Source organism: Opisthocomus hoazin, chromosome 3 (genome assembly GCF_030867145.1).
Source record: "Opisthocomus hoazin isolate bOpiHoa1 chromosome 3, bOpiHoa1.hap1, whole genome shotgun sequence".
Lineage (NCBI taxonomy): Eukaryota > Metazoa > Chordata > Aves > Opisthocomiformes > Opisthocomidae > Opisthocomus > Opisthocomus hoazin.
Window position 1 is genome coordinate 61,526,713 of NC_134416.1, and position 20,819 is coordinate 61,547,531.

Sequence of the window (20,819 nt, forward strand, 5' to 3'; positions counted from 1 at the left end):
AGGGTCTATGGAGGCGAACTGTATACACAACATAAACCAAGTACACTCATTAGAAAACTTTATTTATTCTATTGCCAGTAGTATATTCCAGTTCCGTATTAGCTGTGCAGCCAAACCCAGATGAACTTCTACAGAAACTCCTAAACCCTTGAGACAGCGTGAGACATATGCAAAGCAGGATAATAGAGTTGCTGGAATGTGTGGTATATTGTTAGCGTTTTCTGTCTTGGTATAAACACAAACAAGTAGTTATTGCAATGTTTTCTTATTAAAATGGCTGATAATTCGAGAATTATCTGAATTCATGCTGTGCTGACAAATCAGTCACGCCAGGGTAGCTGGTGTCCACAGCAGTTCTGATCTCAAAACTGGTTTTGGTGCCCTTGCTCATCTGACTGAAAAAGACCAATCAAGTTAACTTTAAATGGTGCTTGTCCATGACCTTGGCTGAACAATTAACTTTAGTACCAGTCCTGAACAGACTAAGTGCTTGTTCCTCCATGGGTATGGCTTTTTGGGGGTCATTCACCGGAATTACTTAGGTATCATTTATTGGAAATGATCTGGTTTTTGCTGCTGCTTTTCTGAGAACCATTTTGGATATTGGTAGATGAAAAACAAATTCTTCCCTGAGGTGGTTTTATTCACAAATACACTCCATATCAATCTTATCCATTAAGGATGAAAGCTATAATGTGCTTAAGCTTGCCACGGTGTGAGAGGATGAGAATGTATCTTTCCTGATTTAAGTTTCATAGCCCAAGGCCTGAAGGAGAAGAGGATCCTCCCTTCCCTCACCAACTGGGTAGGACTGGAAACCCAGAAGGGCTGCCCACTCTTCTGGCATCTGGTAGGGAGCAAGAGAAGCTGAATGGAAAGATCCGATGGTCAGGATGAAACAGGTTTCATTTATTCTGTGCATTTACAGTGGAGTCTTCCTATATTAGACTTTTGGGGACTGTATTCTTTGTTCAAGTGAACATTAAAACTATTACTGAAAGTGGGTGCCAGTGCAAATACCTGTCCTCAGCTATATTAGTGATTTCTTGCCCCTGCCCAAAACTGTATTTTGGCATACAACAAAAGAAAAAAAAAAACACACTTCAAAATGCATGTAGCAAAATGCAAATCCTTGCAGCAGCAGCAACAGCAGCAGAAGCACAAGGGGCCCCAACAGGTTTGCATTCAGCTGAAGAAGTCTGTCGCATCAGTCACAGGTCCACAACGGTGGGATTCCAGTGTCCAATGTATATCAAAAAAATGTCGAGGTAGTAAAAGTGATGGAATTATGGAAGCTGTAATTATACATTGAAGAGAAGGACAAAACAGCTGTGCCCAGCCTAAATGATTGCCCTAACACTGTAGTTTGGAGTTCTGGGTAGAAGAAATTCATGGCTAAGGAAGAAAGGAAAAATTAAGGTCTATTTAGGAAGTCGGTTTTATAGTCCAAAGGTTTGTGCCAGTCTGTATAGCACTGGACTCCTATGGTAAAGCTGAAATAATTGTGAAGCGTGAAAAAAAGATGGTAACTGGCTGAAGTGCTGTCACGAGTGAGTGGACACTGGCTAGCAGAAGAGGCAGCCAGCTGGGACGTCTGATGGGTAGAACGAGTTTAGGCTCTGCTGTGGCTTTGTGCAGCAGCCCTTCCAGCAACTGAAGCTGGGGTGGGCAGTCAGCCGCAAACCCTAATGCCTGTGAGTCAGTGCAGGGGGTGTGGGGTACAGCAACAGGAAGAGGGGAAGAGCCAGCTGCCCGGAGAAAGATGACTCCAAGTTACTGTTTTTATTGCTTGTAGAGAGGATCTTGCTTGCTGGGGATGATTTGTATACATTACTTGAGTTTCTGCCCCTCTTTCCTTTTCACCCCTAGCTACAATGACATTTATTCAAATCAGAGTTTGCAAGTGAGAAAATCTAATTCAATGAGCATCCAGAGTGGCTTGATGGCATTCCACATTCTTGGTTAGAAGGTAATTTTTTACTAGAAGCTGTAACTATAGAAACTGCCTATAGCTGACAAAGTTTTCACACTGAAAGTTCAGCGACACTTGCATGTGTTTTGAAGATCACTGGTTTCTTAGATTTTAAACCTGTTTTCCTCACAGACTGAATATGGCTGTTCTATGCTTAGACCATTTCTAATCTCACAGTTACTAATTCAAACCATCACTTTACATTACTGTATAATGGTTAAAGAGGTATCTGAAAACACCTTTGCGTCACCCGGTGAGTCTTTAATTCACATTCTCTCACAGTTTTGAAATCATGTTATCATGATCTTGTAACATTTCTGTAGCACCGATTCTATATTTTAGTGGCTTCCATGCTTAATTATATGTATTTTCATCTACATTCGAGCTTATCTTCCAGATTATAAAACTAAGGGCATTCTCTGAACTGCAGCTGAAAAGGTTGCAATGCACGACTCATACCACTGTTATTTGCTAGGAGAAGTTCTTGTAAGAAAATATGTTTTGGCAGAAGAAGACTTTGTACCGAGGAATATCGGTAAATGTTTCTGTTGTAAACTTGTGTTCTCAGTTTTATGTTCCAGTTTTTTTTTTGATTTCCCAGCATCTGAACAAAGCAATTATGCCTATTTTCATGGTTGTAAAAGTCTCCAAATTGTGTTTGCCTCCCCTCCCCCCTCCCCCCTGAATACTTTAAAATAAAGTAATAAAAGTCTTTTTGGCAAGGTGATTTAGGATTGTAATCCATTTTGTAATTTATATTTCTGCATTAGACAACCTGAAGTGCAAATAACAGGAAAGGGTTTTCTTTTACTACTAGCTGTAATAATGATTTTAAAGAATGTTATTGCTACCACCTGCATAGAAAATTAAATCTACCATGTGGTGGTAAGCCTTCAACATATGTGATAATAATTACTTCTGTCTTTCCTGTGCGAGCAGAGGTAGATCTGTGCAAGATTTGTGGTATCTTTGTCTGGTTTTAAGTTGCCATTGATATATCTGGTTTCATACAATTTCCCGTATAAGCTCATCCTATTGAGATAATCAGCAGCCCTGTAGGAGCCACATTCTCTGAGTCACTGTTTGGATGGCAGGGTTCCATGAATGCGTGGCTAGTTCTGTCTGCTGAGATGTCCTTTTGTTATGTTATATAGAGCAAGGTGTTCGTGCCTGTGTCAGTGTGTAAAGGCATTGAATCTTGTAGGGACCTTGGAATACTAGATAAGAATTTGCATAGCTACATTTACTTGGCAATGTGGGATTGCAATAATCGATGCACCTCTCTCATTACCCTCAAAGTAAATCAGAAAGCAAGGAGGAGAATGGATACTGCCTGCCGGTGGCAAAGAGCCATGAAGCAATTGTTAATTTTTCAGGCAGTATGATTTCCTAACAAAAACAAATTAGTAGTGCATGTAACATTTATCTTTCCTTTTTTTTTTTTTTTTTTGCTAATGTCTCTTATAAAAATGGCTTTGAAACTAATTACCAACATAACGAGTCTTAACAAAATCAGTTTTGCATAACAAGTATGTTACAGTTCTGAATGTATGCTATATTTTGTTTGGTCCAGACATTTAAAACCTCTAATTCATACCCTTATGGCTTGTGAATTGCTGTAACTGCTAAACCAATTTGTTTGTTTTCTCAGAGAAAAGAAAAACTGAGTATAATGTACTGAAAGAAGGATCTGTAACACAAGTTTTCTAACTGGAATGCTGTCAAGTTCTTTAACATTTTATTTCAGCCCGTGGAACAGTTCCAGCAGCTCAAGTCATGACACTGCCACTTACTGGAATTAACAACCTGGGGACAAAAGCACCCTTGTATAGAACACGTCCGGTATCAAAATGGGTGTTTGAAATTCTCTGGATCTTTTGAATTTTAGATCTTTTTTCTTACTGTCTCACTGCATGCAAATAGATATCACTAGTCACCAAAAGATATTCTTTTGTTTTTAAAAACCTTGTGGTACCGCTTCTCAAGCAGACCACTGCGGCTTCTTTAGTGGCAGACAGTAGTACCCTCTACATACACTGGAAGCAACTTGTCACGAAGAAAATGCTTAACGTGTCCTGGTACACCATGTTCTTTATTTTGCCACCCTTTTGTATCAGAAATGTCTTGACTGTGTGTTAGATCACTCAGAGTCAGATTCTTCTCAAGTCTTAAGTATAAAATAATGTATTTACTAATACAGATTTGCAGTAATGGAGCAAGGCTATGAAGCGATAAAGAAACAAAGTCAGTTATTAAGATTATATTTGTCAAGAAATATCCTCCAAGGTCACTTTAGCATCTCAGCTAGCTTCTAGCTCCCATTCTCTTACACTAATGTTGGAAGCTCTATTCACTTGAAATTGATTTTCTTTGTCCAGGATGGCTGATTTCTTCTCACCAGCCCTCTCCTAAGCACTGAGCAGGAAAGGCAGGACGCAGAGCAAAAGAAAAGGGTTTTTTTTTTAGTGTCCAAGCAAGACCACCTTAGTTTTGCCCTTCGTTTTACTTGATTAAGAAAGAATATTTAGTTGAGTCTAGTGATTAGATTCTTGACAGTGCTTCTGTGAGGAGGGGATTAGGACATACGACTGCCGTAAGCCCATATCTGCGTACCCAAAAAGTTGGTTACATTAACATTTCTGTTGTAATCAGTACACTCCCGATTTCCCAGTGCTTCTCAACATGTTGATAATACCTTATACATAATGTCATCAGAAGTTGCACAATCTGATTTCTAGATTAATAATATATTTTGGCTGGTGAATACCATATAAGGAATAAATACGACAGCAGCACTGGTGAAATGAGAAGTGGGATGCATTATCTGTGAAACTCTGCCACGCATACTCTTGGTTCTAGGGGTTTTCTCTGGGGCACATCACAAATTCTGTGATGGCAGTATTTCTTGGTCCCATGAAAAGTGGTAGGGATAATTCTTCATTTCCAGAGTTTCAGCAACCTTGGAAGGATGGAGCACTGGAACAGGCTGCCCAGGGAGGTTGTGGAGTCTCCTTCTCTGGAGATATTCAAGGTCCTGTGCAGCCTGCTGTAGGTGACCCTGCTTCGGCAGGAGGGTTGGACTAGATGACCCACAGAGGTCCCTTCCAACCCCTACCCTTCTATGATTCTGTGATTCTATAGGATGAGGCAGATAGCTGAAGGAGGTAACTGCATTAGCCATTACAGCTAAATCTGCTGTCAAATATGCAGCAACAGTGTGCAAGATTACTACAGAATTTACACAATTCTATCACAGCAAGTGGAATAAATCCTGAATATCTTTGGAAAGGAGGTTCCAATGAAATAATGCAATAAGTATGTTTTTAAAACAAGTATATATGCCTTTCAGGGAGACATTAAAACTTTCCCTTCGCTTTCTTCTACTTCTTGCTTTCCTGAGAGAGGAAGTAGTTGGGAGTGCTTTGTTCACACAGGGGAGTGACTCGTTAATAAGTTCAATAATGAATCAGATTAATGAAATCTATACTGCAAGTTATACCCACCAAGTTACTCGAACTGGAAACTTACATGCACAGCATTTTATACCATTGTTTTGAATGTGAGTGGCATGTATGTACACCTTTAAATCTACCAAGTGTTACCGGATGTGATGGAAATTAAATGCTGAATTATATTTTTCTCAATAATTTTAAAATATTTCTATAAAATGTAGGGCAGATACTTTTAATAATCATGCAGATAACTGCATGATTAACTCTTCGAAGTTTACCTCTTTCAATGTTAGAATATAGCATTACTGGGGAAAAAAAAAGAATATTTTTGTTTGACTAATCTGTGTAATTCAAGAGACGGTGGATAAGTGAACTCCGTGCACAGAGCATTTCCGTTCAGGATTTCATGTGTGTGTTTATCCTCTGTGCATAATACTTGTGTATATAAATATCATCTATTCCTGCTGTCCTCCCAGAGAGCACTGCTGTGTGCTGTGTATTCTCTTTGTATTTCAGGTGTCTCAAGGACATTTGTTAGGCTCGAAACTTATGCTCAGTACTTAGGGACAGTACTTCAGCTACTCACCAAAGATGCACAAATCTGAAAAAATTGTATTTCAGCATGTTCAAAAGCAGATAATTTTTGTGAAATGTTGAGTAAGTTGTGTCAGTAGAAATTAGGTCTTAGGCACACGTGGTTTTCTCCACAACATGGCATGCGAGTTACCTTGGGCAGGAGGCGGCTGCTGGTAATTAGTGTCAGTTACCTGAGGGCTGCTGAAAGGAGCAGTCACTGCTCAGCAGTTGCTAATAAGCCTCCGCAACAGAGCTGCGTGGGAAAGTTCCCAGTGCCTTTAGTCCTAAGGCGTGATGTGAACAGGCCTTAAAACACTCACGTGCTCTTTTCAGTGTGTTCATATGGCAGATGCTCTCTTAGCTTTGGACTGTGTTTGTTTTGACATGTGTCTAGAGTTTTCAGTTTAAATATCTGTCACAGCACAAACATCCCTTATTCCTGTAAAGCCAGCGAACCATGCTAATTAGTGCAAGTCTGTGGAAAAGCAACTTAACAATATGCAGACCTGGTTCTTGTCTTGCAACAGTGAAGTTTAGAAATAATTTAATTGAAAATATGTTGACATAAACTACGGCCATACAGTTTACACAATAACAATTTAAAATGATGTAAATTCTTTGCTGCATCTAATGATTGGTCCCTTGGGTGATCTGTCCTCATGGCAATTCCTGTTGGAAATTTCTCCTTGTTATGATTCTGATCTAACAGTACCTCTGGGTTGAGAAGTGATGAGTAAAGTGGTCGGTGATGAGGTTAAAATCACCGTAGTATTTCTTTTCGCAGGGAGCGCACCCTTATAGCTGGCTGTGACACAGCATCACTGGTGGGGGAGAAGCCTTAAGCGAGCACAACAGAACATTTGCAAAATTTCCTGTGAATGGGAAATTTGCTTTTGTAGTCACATGTCTTCTAGAAATTCAAGCATGCTTCCCCTGAAATCTTGTCTGGGATTTCATTACATGTTCTTAACCCAGATGTTTCAAATGGTTTGGAAACAATGAACTATTATTATTGTCAGAATAAATTAATCGTCTTTGCTTTCAGAAATGTCAGAAGGAGGAGGAGTGTTTAGCAGACCTCTAGGGAGCCTTTCAGTGCTCTCTCTACTGGAGTCTAAAACCTTCCTAGACAGATTTGTTTAGCTTCTCCTAATGGTGGTCAAACTAGAAAACTACTCCAGCACTGTCCATTTAACATTTGCTGATACATATTATCTGGACTATGTCCCCAGACTGTTCCTTAGTTAAAGTAAATCCATCTTGTTACGTCTCACAATCATCTAAAAGCTGTATATAACACAGGGCATTCATAAATAGGTGATTCCAAATCTATCACATAGTCTACCCATACGCCATATGGAAATCTGAAATGTGAGAGAGAGACGGGGTCTAATCTACATAAGAAGAGATGAAAGTGTCTTCTGACAGTTTGTAAACCCTGGCTATGCCTTTTCACATTGCCCTTTCAACAATATTCCTTGAAGTCTAAAGCTGTCTGTAAGCACGGGCACTTGCCCTAGCTGGGATTCCCGTTAGCCCTGGAACATGTAATAGATTGTGATTCCTTAAGCACTTACTTTTAGATACATGAAAATGGCCCCAAGGATTATTCTTTTGCTGGAAGTCAGAAGTATAAGGCTGCTTCCAGGATGGGCCCTGCATTTGTTAAACTGCTGCCCTTGCAGAAATACATTAATGCCCTTGTATAGGTGCTTAAATATTTTTTTAAATGGATAATCCTGTTGGGTTTGGGGAATATGTGGTTTTCCCAAAACATTAATTTCATAAACTCTTTAGCCTATTATAGCTAAATAGCATTTTAATGAAGCATTCTCATTACACTCACCGACAACAAAAGTACTGATCATGTAATGAGAGCAATGAGCAAGTTACTTCCATAGCTAATTCGGTAATGATCGCATCCTGTTGTTGTCATCTTTCAAACTGCATTGTACCACCTCTGCTGCACTATACATTCAGATTTTTTACCAGACAAATGTTTGGATATTATGCCCTAATATAAGCATTTGTTCTTCTTTTTCCAGATGAAAAAAAAAATAATCTTAAAGACATTTATTTCTACTGATAGGCAATGCTGAAGTTTCCATTTTAATTTTAGAGTCTTTCTTTTATTTGAATAGAGAACAGCAGGGCCATCTGCAGGCATAGGCCATGTAGGCAGGTTGCCTATGGATGCGGATCTTCAGGGTGGCACAACAGTCCCAATAAAGAGCGGCCAAGCTCCGCTCTTTCCTCTGCCAAGGCCTTTTCTCCTGTGGAGAGGACAACCACAAGTTTGAGCTGTTCATGCCAGGGGAACAACTGATTTGTACATCCTGTTGGCAAACTCTCTCAGCCTGAGTAATTTATACTTTTATACAGTATATGTGTGTGTTATATTGTATTTACATACGTGTTTTAGACTGACTTTCAGAGTGAGTATGCACAGTAGCAAACGTGACCCTTCTGACTCAGCCCTATCTCAGCCCCTTCCCTTGAAGGGAGCAGCTGACCCTGGCAGCTGTGGAGGAGACGTAAATAATGACTTGTTTGCTGCTTGAGTGGTAAGGAGAAGCACAACCTCCTGAATCCAGAGACTGGAGGGCTGGGATCCGGTGGTGGATGAAGAGGGCCTATTAACTCTACTCCTACTCAGCTGAAACCCCACTGAGTCTTCTGAGGCTCCCTGCACCTCACTCTGCTCTTTCCTCCATGCTCTTCTTCATGCACCTCCACCTTACACAACCACCATGTTCTTTTTTATACAGTCTCTGACTACCACTGCTGCAAAATTCAACTTTTCCTGTACCTGGAGAAGCCTTGAGTCAGCTCCAGTAACCAACCACTTTAAATTTTCCAATTTAATAAGCAGATCACATCAAGTTGAATACTAAATTCTAAAATGTGAGAAAGGAAAACTCAAAGGAAAAAATAATCTAAAGAAGGTGCCTGTGGTAAATGCAGTGAAGTCCCATTCAGGATGGATGGCATCATGATGTGTATCTGGCAACAAAGAGTACCCTGTGAGAAACCACCCTGTGTACTGCGGCCCAGCCCTGCTTTGCGTGCCACACCGCAGCCGTGCCTCTGCCTCCTCCGAGCAGGAGGATTGCCATCTGCAGGGTCTCCAGCCCATGGGCGAGAGGCCGAAGAGGAAAGGCTGCAAGACCTGCTCCGTCCCTCAGCGGCACCGCTCTTCCCCGCGTGAGCAGACTGCTGAAGGCGATGAGTGCTGGCTCATGCGTGGGCTTGTTGAGAGGCCACGGGCTCTGGAAGGCAGAAGGGTATTCACTGAGGGAGACGTACATGCCAGAGGGTCCTCCGTCAGGAGGGTTGTAGTTCAGTGCCATGCTGCAGCTTTTGGCACGCAAAAGGGCAGGCTCCAGGTCTTAGGAAGGGCAGGTCATCAGAAGAACTGGTGGGGTAAAGTCCTTCTTCAAACACAGCTCACCAAGCCCTGTCTGACGCCGCTGTCCAAATGACTAAATATTACGGTGGTATCTGGTGGTGCTGTGAAATCTTTTTTTGAGGTAGCGCAAGATTCATGTCACCACCCAGCAGTAAGGGCATTAAAGGCTTCCTTAGCTTATAAACAAGCACAAATACCCATTCTGGAAGCCACAGCTTTAATATTGCATTTGATATTTGATCACAATTGCAGTCTGCAAAAATGGTTAAACTGTCAACTTTGTCACCAATTTATACGTCTTTTTCTACTTCTGCTGTTTTCTTTCCACACACATAAAAACAGACGGAGAAAAGCCACCGCTGCTAAGTTTAGACTTTTCTGTCTGTTCTTACTGTGAAAACTCTCAGGGCCAGCTGTTTTCCATTTTCACTCCTACAAGCTCTGTTTCTATTTCCCAACCTGAGATCACTAGTTTGAAGATAGCTCTGATATAGTTATACGATGTGAGGTCAACCTTCGTATCCATCTGCTAGGAAGCCATTAGTATTCCCTTCCTAGCTGACAGTTATGTTGCTTGTCAGTATGCCATTCCCATTTGCCCTTACATTCCTTTGCACATTCACGTGACTGAGAACAGTTTTCCATCCACAAGCCACTTGCTTATGGACCATCACTCCTGTTTCCCCTTAACTCATCCTTTATGTGCTGCCAAAGCTACACTTCATCATAACTGATAATAACTGTTTTGCTCAAAGGGCATTTCTTGGGCTAATAAATTATTATTTCGCTTACTTTGTCTTCCTGTACTCTTTTTTACATTATGTGGCAAAATGCAATTTTATGGAGTTCGAGCTTATATTTTTATTGCATCTTTTAAATAGTCCTTTTTTAGGTAAATGCTAAGTTTTCATTTCAGTTTGGGACATCCAAACTGATTTCCTAGTAAAACAAATAATAACAGGTTGTAAGTGGAACTCCGATTGCAGCAGCAACAAAGTAGGGTGACATATAAAGAAAGGTTCACTCTTCTGCTCTCCTTAAACACTTGTAGGAGTTTTACTCTCACTTTACTGAAAGACTTGAGGACTTTATTTACCCTCATTTTTGCCCATGAAATCTAATTTTGATACTAATTTCTTTCTGTGATCTACCAGTGATGCATAGTCCGTGATCCTCTTACTTTGACTCATGCTTCATAGCAAGAATTGCTGGTGCTCTTTTTCCTTGACAGGAATTAATCCCATGTCTTTCACACACTGCTGTGATTATGACTGCCTTCCTCCGAAACATCCACCTATAGATTTCTGGTTTGTATGACACAGTACGCTCCACATACAAGACCACTTGCTGGTGGCATGCCTAACATTTTCAAACTCGTTCCAGTCATTAAGCTTCAGATTCACAAAGCTTAAGCAACCTACATAACGATTGAATTTACATGATTTTTTTGCCTGAATCTATATGACTTTGTATTTCTATAGTGCCTTAATCCAGGAATCTCAAAATAATAGATATCATTTTACTCCCTATGGAATGTTACGAATTGTTGGGAATCCAATTTTATGTGAAGGAAAACATGGTACAGAAAAGTGTATGAATCTCACAGGGTCAGGCAGGTCTTCCCTGTCAGCAATAATATTTATTAAATGGTTATTAGGAATGGAACTTTTAGCTGTGGTTGTTCTGGTTTTGCCTGGGATAAATTTGATTTTCTTCATAGCAGCCTGTACGGGGCGACATTTTGTATTTGTGCTGAAAACCGTGCTGATAACACAGGGCTGTTTCAGTTACTGCTGAGCAGTGCTTGCACAGCAACAAGGCCTTTTCTGCTCCTCACATCGCCCTGCCAGTGAGTGGGCTGGGGGTGCACAAGAAGCTGGGAGGGGACACAGCCAGGACAGCTGACCCCAGCTGACCAAAGGGATGCTCCATGCCGTATGACATCATGCTCAGCATATAAAGCTGAGGGAAGGCGAAGGAAGTGGGGGACGTTTGGAGTGATGGCGTTTGTCTTCCCAAGTAACCGCTGCGTCTGATGGAGCCCTGCTTTCCAGGAGATGTCTGAACACCGGCCTGCCAATGGGAAGTAGCGAATGAATTCCTTGTGTTGCTTCGCTTGCGTGCACAGCTTTTGCTTTACCTGTTAAACTGTTATTATCTCAACCAACAAGAATTCTCACTTTTCTGATTCTCTCCCCTGTCCCACTGCGGGGGAGTGAGCGAGCGGCTGTGTGGTGCCGAGTTGCCGGCTGGGGTTAAACCATGACAATGCTGTAAGCTGTTTGCTGTTAGCACGACAATCCATGTTTGTCCGTAACAGACATCCCCTAGCGCAGGTAGGACCGAAGCATATGACAGAGGTAGCCATGTAAGACAAGCTTCCTCACCCTCTGTCCTATGACAATATAAACATCCTTAGTTCATACAGTTCATGATTTACTTTCTTTTGGGCAGGGCTTTGTATCTTCTAAAATCTCCCTCTACAGGCAACAGCATCTTTTACTTGAGGGAGGTAGTCAGAAGGGAAAAGAGGAAAGTACTAACCATATTGTCTTTAAATTCAAGGCAGCATCAGTTAGAGTAATTTTGAATGGGAATATCTCTACAGTTCAGTTACACTGAACTTCCAGCAGAAATAAATTAAGTTATGCACGTTTATACAGTCAATTTGAGAACAAAATTGGCCTACTGTGTCAAAAGTGAAAAACTAACCTTATTACAGATACTTTTCTTTCTTTTCCTATGCTGTGGTTCAGTTTAATTTAATCTAGAGATAATACTGAACCCAAATGTTCAAAAATATGTACCAAGATTGTCGTAAGTCAGTATGGTTTTTCTCTGCACGTGATAAGGCAAACAGCAAGGTTAAGATTCAACTGCCTTTTCCACCTCATCCACATCATCACCACAAATGGAAGGTTTTTCTTTACTGTTCAGCTCTAGCTGCAAGAGGAAGTCACGGAGGTTAGCTAATCGTTGAATCCTAATTCATGGCTCAATAACTGGAAGCTGCAAATTTCCTGGGGTTTCCCTGAGTTCAAGCGTGCTTCCCGTTACCTTGCTACGCGGCAGAGAGTGTTCTGGTTACCATCAGCGATGAAGGAGGCTTCCACCCTCCTGGCTGTGGCCACGGCAGCTGCCGCCCATCGCTGCGCAGCTGGGACCATCCTACTGCCCACTGACCTTCCCACCCTCCACACACTCTAGAAATGCAGCAGGGAGCTGCAGCACTTCCCAGCACTCGGTGCCCTCCTTTGTAGATTTGTTACACCGTTCAAAGGGGGATGTCTTGCTAGGCGGTAACCTTGAATTCATTCTTCATCACGATTATCTAGAAATTTTCTTTCTTTACTATGGGAAGTATTTTTTCACAAGATTAAAACCAGGCAATGGAATAACAAAGGTTTATATGACACCTAAGTGAGGAAGAAAAACATTTAAACTAAACCTACTAGCCACATTATTTCCATCTGATTTACCCTACCACCCTAGATGTCGAGACCTCCCCACAGTTCTAGGTATCTTGTGCTCATGTTACACCATTGGAAAATCCCTCTTTTGATGTAGCATGTTAGCTTTTATAGCCAATTTCTTGTACAGCATTTGAAGTCTTCCTGAAGAGGTCCAGAGAGATTTGATCTTACTGAACACATTTTATTTTACTTTTAATCCAGGAGATAGTCTGGCCACTTAAAAGAATTTAAATAAGCACTGTTTAGTTTCCCAGAAGATGGGAATGCCTCTTCGTTAGACCGGATGTCATCCGCTCTACTTGATTGTCTGTTCAGTGACTGCTTGCCTTAAGAAAGGGTCTATCGTGTCCCCTCATCCCTTTGCCAATGTTGATGTTTCGCTATGAAGCATTCCCTCTGTCGAGCCTCCGTTCTCTGTCAGCCTTTCCACTAACAAAAAGACCTGATCCAAATGTCCACATGGGATAAATGTATTTATTGCGCTGCTGGGTGTTGACTGATAACAGACACAATGGTAAATTATCATTCTGGGATGACCCCCCCCCCCCCCATATTTCCTGGATTTCTTTTTCAGTAAGTGATGATTTTGGACCCAGTTTCTAAATAAATGTAAACTGACATACCCGCATTGAATCGAGAGACTGAGGACAGGGGTAGATTGTATTTAGATGAATAAATAATTGTGTAAGTGTATATGTATTAAAAAAGATAGATAGGGGTTTTTTTTTGCTTACTGAACAACCTAAAATGTAAGAAGAAAGTCTAAGTCTTGATATGAAGTGGAGAATTTTTGTTGTCAAAGAAAATAAACCTTTTAGGTCAAACAAAAACGTGCATTTGTGCCACATTTAAGTATTTCTATGTTATTCAAATGAAACAGATTGATGCCATTTATTTGTGAATCTGACAATTTTGCCCTGATATTACTGGCTGAAGAAATAAAGTAAATTTAAGCAGGTGAAAAACATGAATTCACTAGTTGCAACATACTCTGAGTCTTGACAAAATCATTACATTACTAAAAATTGCAAAAGAATGGGGTTTTGACAGCTGAATCACTGACTGGAAACAATTCTTCTGGAAAAAAAAACGAAATGCAAGTTTTTATAAATATAATCAACGGTTTCCAGTAAAAGCCATTTTCCAAAAAGAGCTAACAAACTCAGGCATTCAGAGACACTGCCGTGACTAAAGAACTTACAAAAGAGCTTTCATGTTTTTATTAGGCACTGTCTCTCCAGCTATTTGACTGAAGCAATAACTGAAGTTTCAAAGTACAAATGTCTCTAATCATGCTGAAAGATAAAAAAAGAAATCTTTTTCCTTAGCAATCCGAATAAGTGCATGAATATTATTTGTTGTTTTGTTTGTTTGTTTGATTCTCATACGAGTGTTTTCCCTCTAGCATGAAAAACATCGTATCTCTCTAATTACAGCACCGGAACAATCACAAACAATCAGCTTTGCTTGCTTCTCCTGTTGTATTACTTAAACTTTACCTATTATTTAGAACATACTGAAATTTCAACCTCCACAGTGATTGCATGTGATTGCGGGGAGGGGGGGGGAAGGATGCGTTGCTTGTGGCCTTGCAGCCCACAGTGAGGTTCCCTCTAGGAGAGGAATTGTGCAACACCGGTTCATCTTAAGAAAATGTTACCCTCATGTTTTCATTAGTGCCTCATTTTTTAAAAGGCTTTACAAATTTTCTGTGTTATTTGCCAACTCCAATAAATAGGAGTTTAAATTTAAGCTCTAAAATAAACAGGTAAAACTTAGATGTCTTAATTCTGAAAACAACTTGCAAATTCCTCTCTTCATCTCATGTTCTCCATTAAGATTTAGCTCTCTAGTATTTAAAAAAATACCATTTTTCATCTATCATTGGCCAACTTAGATAGGAATGTAAAACCAGACGGTAATTTTTCTTCTAAATCTTTCCACATTTTCCATTCTTTGTAATTGAAAACATTTTTATCATACTCCCTGTACTTAGGTAACAAAATATTTTTCAAAATGTTAACGCTTCCTTACCCAGTATCATTAAAATAACGAAATCCCAGCACCTTAAAGCCATAGCGTCCCTTCGAGGCCAAGTTGGTTGTCATTTACCTCGATCTGCCATCATTTATCTATTACCAGTCCTTATCACATTTGGGTACCAGCATATCTAGTCTTAGCATGAGGTCTACTAATGAAACACATGCATGAGTGTGTTAAACACTTGCATATTAAGTATGCTTGCAGATTATGCAGAAAACAGTGATCTCTACGGCAGCTCCTTGGGTTGCTACAGAATGTGGTTTACAGTTTGTAAAAATAAATGCACTAAAAGTCAAACCCAAACTGCCATGTTTATTCCACAAGCAGGTAATGGTTTCTTTACAATTCTGTTATGTATTTGGACATCTCTGAACAAATTCTCTCCACCGAGAGGACAGAATTTGATTCCTTATTGCCACGACCAAACAACATGAAAATTTTAAATGAAGTGGTGAGAATCAAAAGTCCTTTTGAAAATGGTAAAACTGATCTCCAGTTCAAGATGCAGATATAAAGAGTTTTCTGGAAAAGGCCTGAATCCAACTTGAATCAAGAGAAGATGAATATATCTGATTTCAGGAAACTTTACATTTGATTCTTAATCACTTAATGTATGGTTTGAAAACTTCACTATCAGGCAGTGAAGGTATCCTAATGTCTTGAGTACTGTTTTGGAACTGACATAAAGAACAGTTAAACACAAGTGTAATTGCTTTTATTTATTACCACATAGTCATTATTATTTTTTTTCTCTCAATCTGCTACCTGCATTATTACTATCTGGATTGCAGCAAATAAAATTTTCATTTTAATTAATAATAAGTTAATATTTCTCAGCTATTGTAATTAGCTTCAGAGTAGCTAGTAAATAACATGGCTCATAGACGAAACATTCCTTAAAAACAAGGCACAGGACCAGTGTGGTGCTCAGCGACACGGTCAGCGAACGGTACTGTACAAAGACGAGCACCGCGAGCCGCATGATCCGGTCGGCGAGCTGGTGCCGCAGGATACAAACCCAGCGAGGGGCTCCCCGGCAGGTGGAGGTCGGTGGTGAGAGCACTCAGCCCTCATGAGTCCCCGGCTGCTTTGGTTGATTGATTTTAAATCCTTATAAATGCCTATAAATATCTGAAGGGTGGGTGTCAGGAGGATGGGGCTAAGCTCTTTTCAGTGGTGCCCAGTGACAGGTCAAGGGGCAATGGGCACAAAGTGAAGCACAGGAAGTTCCGTCTGAACATGAGGAAGAACTTCTTCCCTCTGAGGGTGACGGAGCACTGGAACAGGCTGCCCAGGGAGGTTGTGGAGTCTCCTTCTCTGGAGATATTCAAGACCCGCCTGGACACGGTCCTGTGCAGCCTGCTGTAGGTGACCCTGCTTCGGCAGGGGGGTTGGACTAGATGACCCACAGAAGGCCCTGCCAACCTCCTCGAACGTTTCTTCCGCTCGCTGACCGATCCGCACCCCCCACGGCGAGGTCCAACACCGTTCGCAAGGCCAGGCACAGAGAGAGGTTCGACGGCGCCCGCGAACAGAGGGCAGTGGCGGCGGCCCTGGCGGGAGGGGGGGGGGGAGCAGCACCGGCCGGCGGCCGGGCTCCAAGGGACAGCGGCAGTGGTGGGGGCCGGGGCCCGCGGGAAGCAGACGGGGCTCACCCGGGCGCGCCAAGCGCCCGCCAAGCGCCCCGCCGCTCCCGGCAGGCGGCGCGGGGGCGGGGCCCAACGGCGGGGCCGGGGCCCGGGGCGGGGCCCCCGGCGCAGCGAGCAGCCGTCGCCTGCTGCCCCCTACCGGAGCACCACGGCAGCGGGCCGCGTTCCGAGGCCCCCGCAGAGCCTGCCGGCGGCTCAGCCCGGGGCAGAAACAGCCTCAGGCGGGAGGCCGTCCGTCCGTCCGTCCGTCCGTCCGTCCCGGGGAGCACGGCCACGGGCTGTGGCAGCCGCCAGGGCCCGTGTGACTCCTCCCGGCAGCCCGGCCCCGGCGGATCACCCTGGCTTCCCGGGGCGGCCCCCAGCCGTGCCCGACCGCAGCCAGCGAGCCCCCACCCGGCGCCAGCCGCCCCGCCGCCTCACACGACGGCGTCACGAGTTAAAGTCGTCCCGGCCCGGAGCTACCGGCGCTGCCCGCGGGCCGCCCTCTCCGCTCCGCTCCCGGCCGCCCCTCGCGCGGAGCCGGGGAGGAGCGCGCAGGCGCGAGGCACGGAACGAGCGCGGCGGCGGCTGTTGCCCCGCCCCGCCCCGCCGCGTGACGAAGGGCGCGCGCCGGGGCCGGGGTCCGGGCGCGCCGCGGCGTGGCGATGTTCGTGGCGCGCAGCATCGCGGCGGATCACCGCGACCTCATCCACGATGTCTCCTTCGACTTCCACGGCCGGCGCATGGCGACCTGCTCCAGCGACCAGAGCGTCAAGGTCAGCGCCGGCCGCTGGCGGGGTTTGCCGCCGCGGCGTCTGGCGGCGCGGCGCGGCCTGCCGGGCGGGCGGCGGGGCGGGGGCGCTGCCTTTCCCCGCACGGGCGCGGGCCTCTCCGCGTCGGCGGGGCCGGGGGCCGGGGTGCTGGTGCGCCCGCGCGGTGTCTGAGGGCCGGCGTAGCGGGCCGGAGCCCCGCGGCTGCTCCGGCGGGTCGGGGGACGCGTGAAGCGCCGGGAGCGGTGGGCGAAACCTGCGGGGTTGCGCGGCTGGGTCTGGGCCGGGCGGCCCGCGGAGAGCTGCCGCACCGGTGGTGAGGCCGGGGAGGCGGCTGGGAGAGCTGCTCTTCCGCAGGAAGCTACCTCGGGTGCGGGTCGGGCGTGAAGACAAGCGAGCAGCCCCTTCTCCCTCACCACGTGTTGAAAAGCAAACCCCGCGCCACCAGCAACCAGCCCCGTCCCCCAAAAAGCAGCCAGGGCCAGGCCAGCCCTTGGTCTGGACCGACGGCGTGAAACTCGCAGCCTGAGAGGAGTGTTCTTAAGGCAGGTGCCAGGAGCAGGCAGAGCTCGAACCCCGTGCTCTCTAGCAGCGCAGCGACACTTTCCAGTCCTGACTCCGTGAGGAGGCTGCCCGAAACAGCTCTGCCCTGAGCGGAGTTTCACCACGCGCGGTGCGGTGCAGCTGCCGTCGGTCCCGGTCTCGCTGACCGGGCCCTGCAGGGTGGCCTCGGGGAGGAGCTGCGCGGTTGGGCTGGGGCGGTGGCAGCCGACGCCGTGCCAGAGATCCAACGTGTCAGTAAGCGAACGACTGACAACAGGAGTGGACGCCAGGTTTGTAGAGGTGTCTTTCTTCTGGTTACAGTCCGCTTCCCTCACAATTTTTCAGAAAAAAAGTGATAAAGATGTACGGGAAATCAAGAGAAAGGAGGATGAAGCGACTTGTGTGTGGTTACAAGTCAAGGCAGCAATACCAGAAGCATGATCTGTTCCCCTGCCGGGTCGGTGTTCTTTCTGCTGCCCTGCTCTGGTCTTTGCGGTGACGGCCAGGAGCCACGCCACGGGTGTGCCACCAGGTCCGAGCACCTGCAGTGGTGGGGACCATGGGAGCTCCGGAGTGAAACCGAGCGGTGCGCTCATGGAACAGAGCGACTGGACTGTTGAGAATTGCGGTGATTGGTGTTCTACAAATAATTTGTTATTTGAAAGATAGGCTTCATATGGTAGTAGATTTTGCAGGTGTATGCCTCTTTACCTGGAGTAGGGATATTTTCAGGGTTGAGTGAAAAGCAGTTGCATACTGAGCCAGGTAGAGTTTTCCAGATGAAAATGTTTAGTGGTGTGTTTGTGTGTATATGTATGTTTTTTTAATGGCTGTGTTGTGTAGTACTACTTAGTAAGCTTTATATACAAATTGTATGATTGTCTTTTGATTTTTCAATAGGTCTGGGACAAAAGTGAAAATGGAGACTGGCATTGCACTGCCAGCTGGAAGGTTTGTATTTGTAAAAATGACACAGCTGTAACCATAATTTCTCCTTTGTTTTTGAAGAAACGCACTTAGTTTTTGTTGACTTGTAGAGTAGAAACGCTTTTGGTTTGTTGTAGATCCTGTGTTTCTTACGGTAAAATACTCTTTCTCTGCTTTTATAAAACGTATCTGATGCCTCTCACTTAAAGCAGAGGCTAGCGGCAGTCTTGTGTTATTAGTACTGAGTTATGTTGGCAGACGTTATCAGTAAACATAGCAGTAACTGGTGTTCAGGGAGCTGGAAAACAGTACCTTCATTTTTAATTGAATATTTCCTTTTTGCCTATTGTAAGACTTATAAAAAGAGGTCTGGCTATTAAAAGTTACAACATCTGACCTCTTCTCCCCCCGCCACCCCCAACTCTTCTGAGAACTGTGTCATATACAGAATCTGCTTCATCAGGATAATTAGTGCATTCAGCTTCTGAATTGCCTTGTATTTGGCAGGATCACAATAAAATATTCCCTGTAAAAGGAAATGCAAGTGAAGCTTTTGAATCCCCCTTCTCTAAAAAAAAAAAAAGCATTAGGTTGACTAGGTATGACATGAGTTTCATTTAAAAAAGGAGGATATATGTAATGCTCTGTGTATGCTTTGGAAGAGTACAAGCAAGCTAGAAGTGAGCATGGCTGAAAATTGAAAACAAAGCTGTGCCTTTTGTGTCAGGGCAGAATCTTAGCTTGGAACTTACAGTTTGAAGGAGTGGTAAATGATGCCTTGAAATACCCTCGTAATAATTACCTTTTAACCATTAACAAAACTTTGCAGTGTGTATAGGAATAAACAAACCTAACGGGTGCAGTGCAACTTTGAGCTTTATAAAAGAACATAGGTTTCAAAGGAGTAGCCTTACTGCTTCCTAGAATTTACTTCTGCTTCTGCAGAAAGTCATGAAAATAGCTTATCGTCTGGACTGCTACAGTAAGCGAGTTTCCTTGTGGTGTTTTGGTGTTATCTTGCAGACACATAGTGGATCTGTGTGGCGTGTGACATGGGCCCATCCTGAATTTGGGCAGGTCCTGGCTTCCTGCTCTTTCGACAGAACAGCAGCTGTATGGGAAGAAATAGTGGGAGAGTCAAATGATAAACTCCGAGGCCAGAGTCACTGGGTGAGACTTTAACACATTAATTACAGTTTCCATATGTTCTCATATAAACAGATTTACTGTGCCTCATTGATTTATTTGCTGATCATAATGGGATGAAGATTTAAACTGTTTAAATTCCAGAATTAAACAGAAGACTGAACATGAAAGTTGTTCTAAATACCAAGTTACTGGACACTTCTGGTTTTGCAACATATTTTCTACTCCTGAAACGGAGAAGGCACCCTGTTTTCTTCTGTTAATATCAAGTGTTTCGGAGTTTGCCTATGTTTTGTTAATTTGTGGCAAAATTCCAATCTAGAGTAAGTGTTTTTAAAGCACTGGGGGAAAACGGCTAAATGGCAACATTCAGGCCAATCAGTGTCACTACTATTGGCGTTTCTTAATGAGATGTTTCCGGGCAAACAACTTGCAGACGTGAATTCCCGTCTACAGTAGGATTAAAGCTGTGGGGTTTTTCTTCTGTGGAAGGAGTTCACTTGAAACTGTCTCGTGCTGTTCTTTCTTATCTGTCGAACAACAGATCAGGTTTTGGAGGGAAATAGCTTGCTCGGAAATGGATTTTCCGGGCAGCATTTCATCAAGGGAATTTTAGATCTAATCAGATTATTTTGCAGCTATTCTTCATGTGCAATCTTAAGTAACTTGGTATGGTATTCTTGCTGCTAATGTTTTATTTTGTTTTAGGTTGTTAAAATATCTGAAATTTTCCACTAAAGTTTTCTAACATTAAAATACATAATTGTGAAGAGTTGCACTGTCAGGACCTTTGGCACCCAGCACTGTATGAAAGCTGACTTCCGTGTGCAGGAGGCAGTTGTGCTGCGCAGTTTTCAGCTCAGACTCGTACTCTCTTGGC

At 43.7% G+C, this 20,819-nt stretch overlaps 1 protein-coding gene across 1 annotated transcript in view; it reads left to right on the forward strand.

Moving 5' to 3' along the window:
• Positions 1-17,160: 17,160 nt before the first annotated feature.
• The window catches only part of CEP192 (centrosomal protein 192), a 91,223-nt gene continuing 87,564 nt past the window's right edge, over positions 17,161-20,819 (forward strand). The window contains exons 1-3 of the mRNA XM_075417258.1: positions 17,161-17,329; positions 18,767-18,817; positions 19,817-19,963. Coding sequence (XP_075273373.1) covers positions 17,219-17,329; positions 18,767-18,817; positions 19,817-19,963 — 309 coding nt within the window. The 5' untranslated portion in view covers positions 17,161-17,218. The remainder of the gene's footprint in view (positions 17,330-18,766; positions 18,818-19,816; positions 19,964-20,819) is intronic.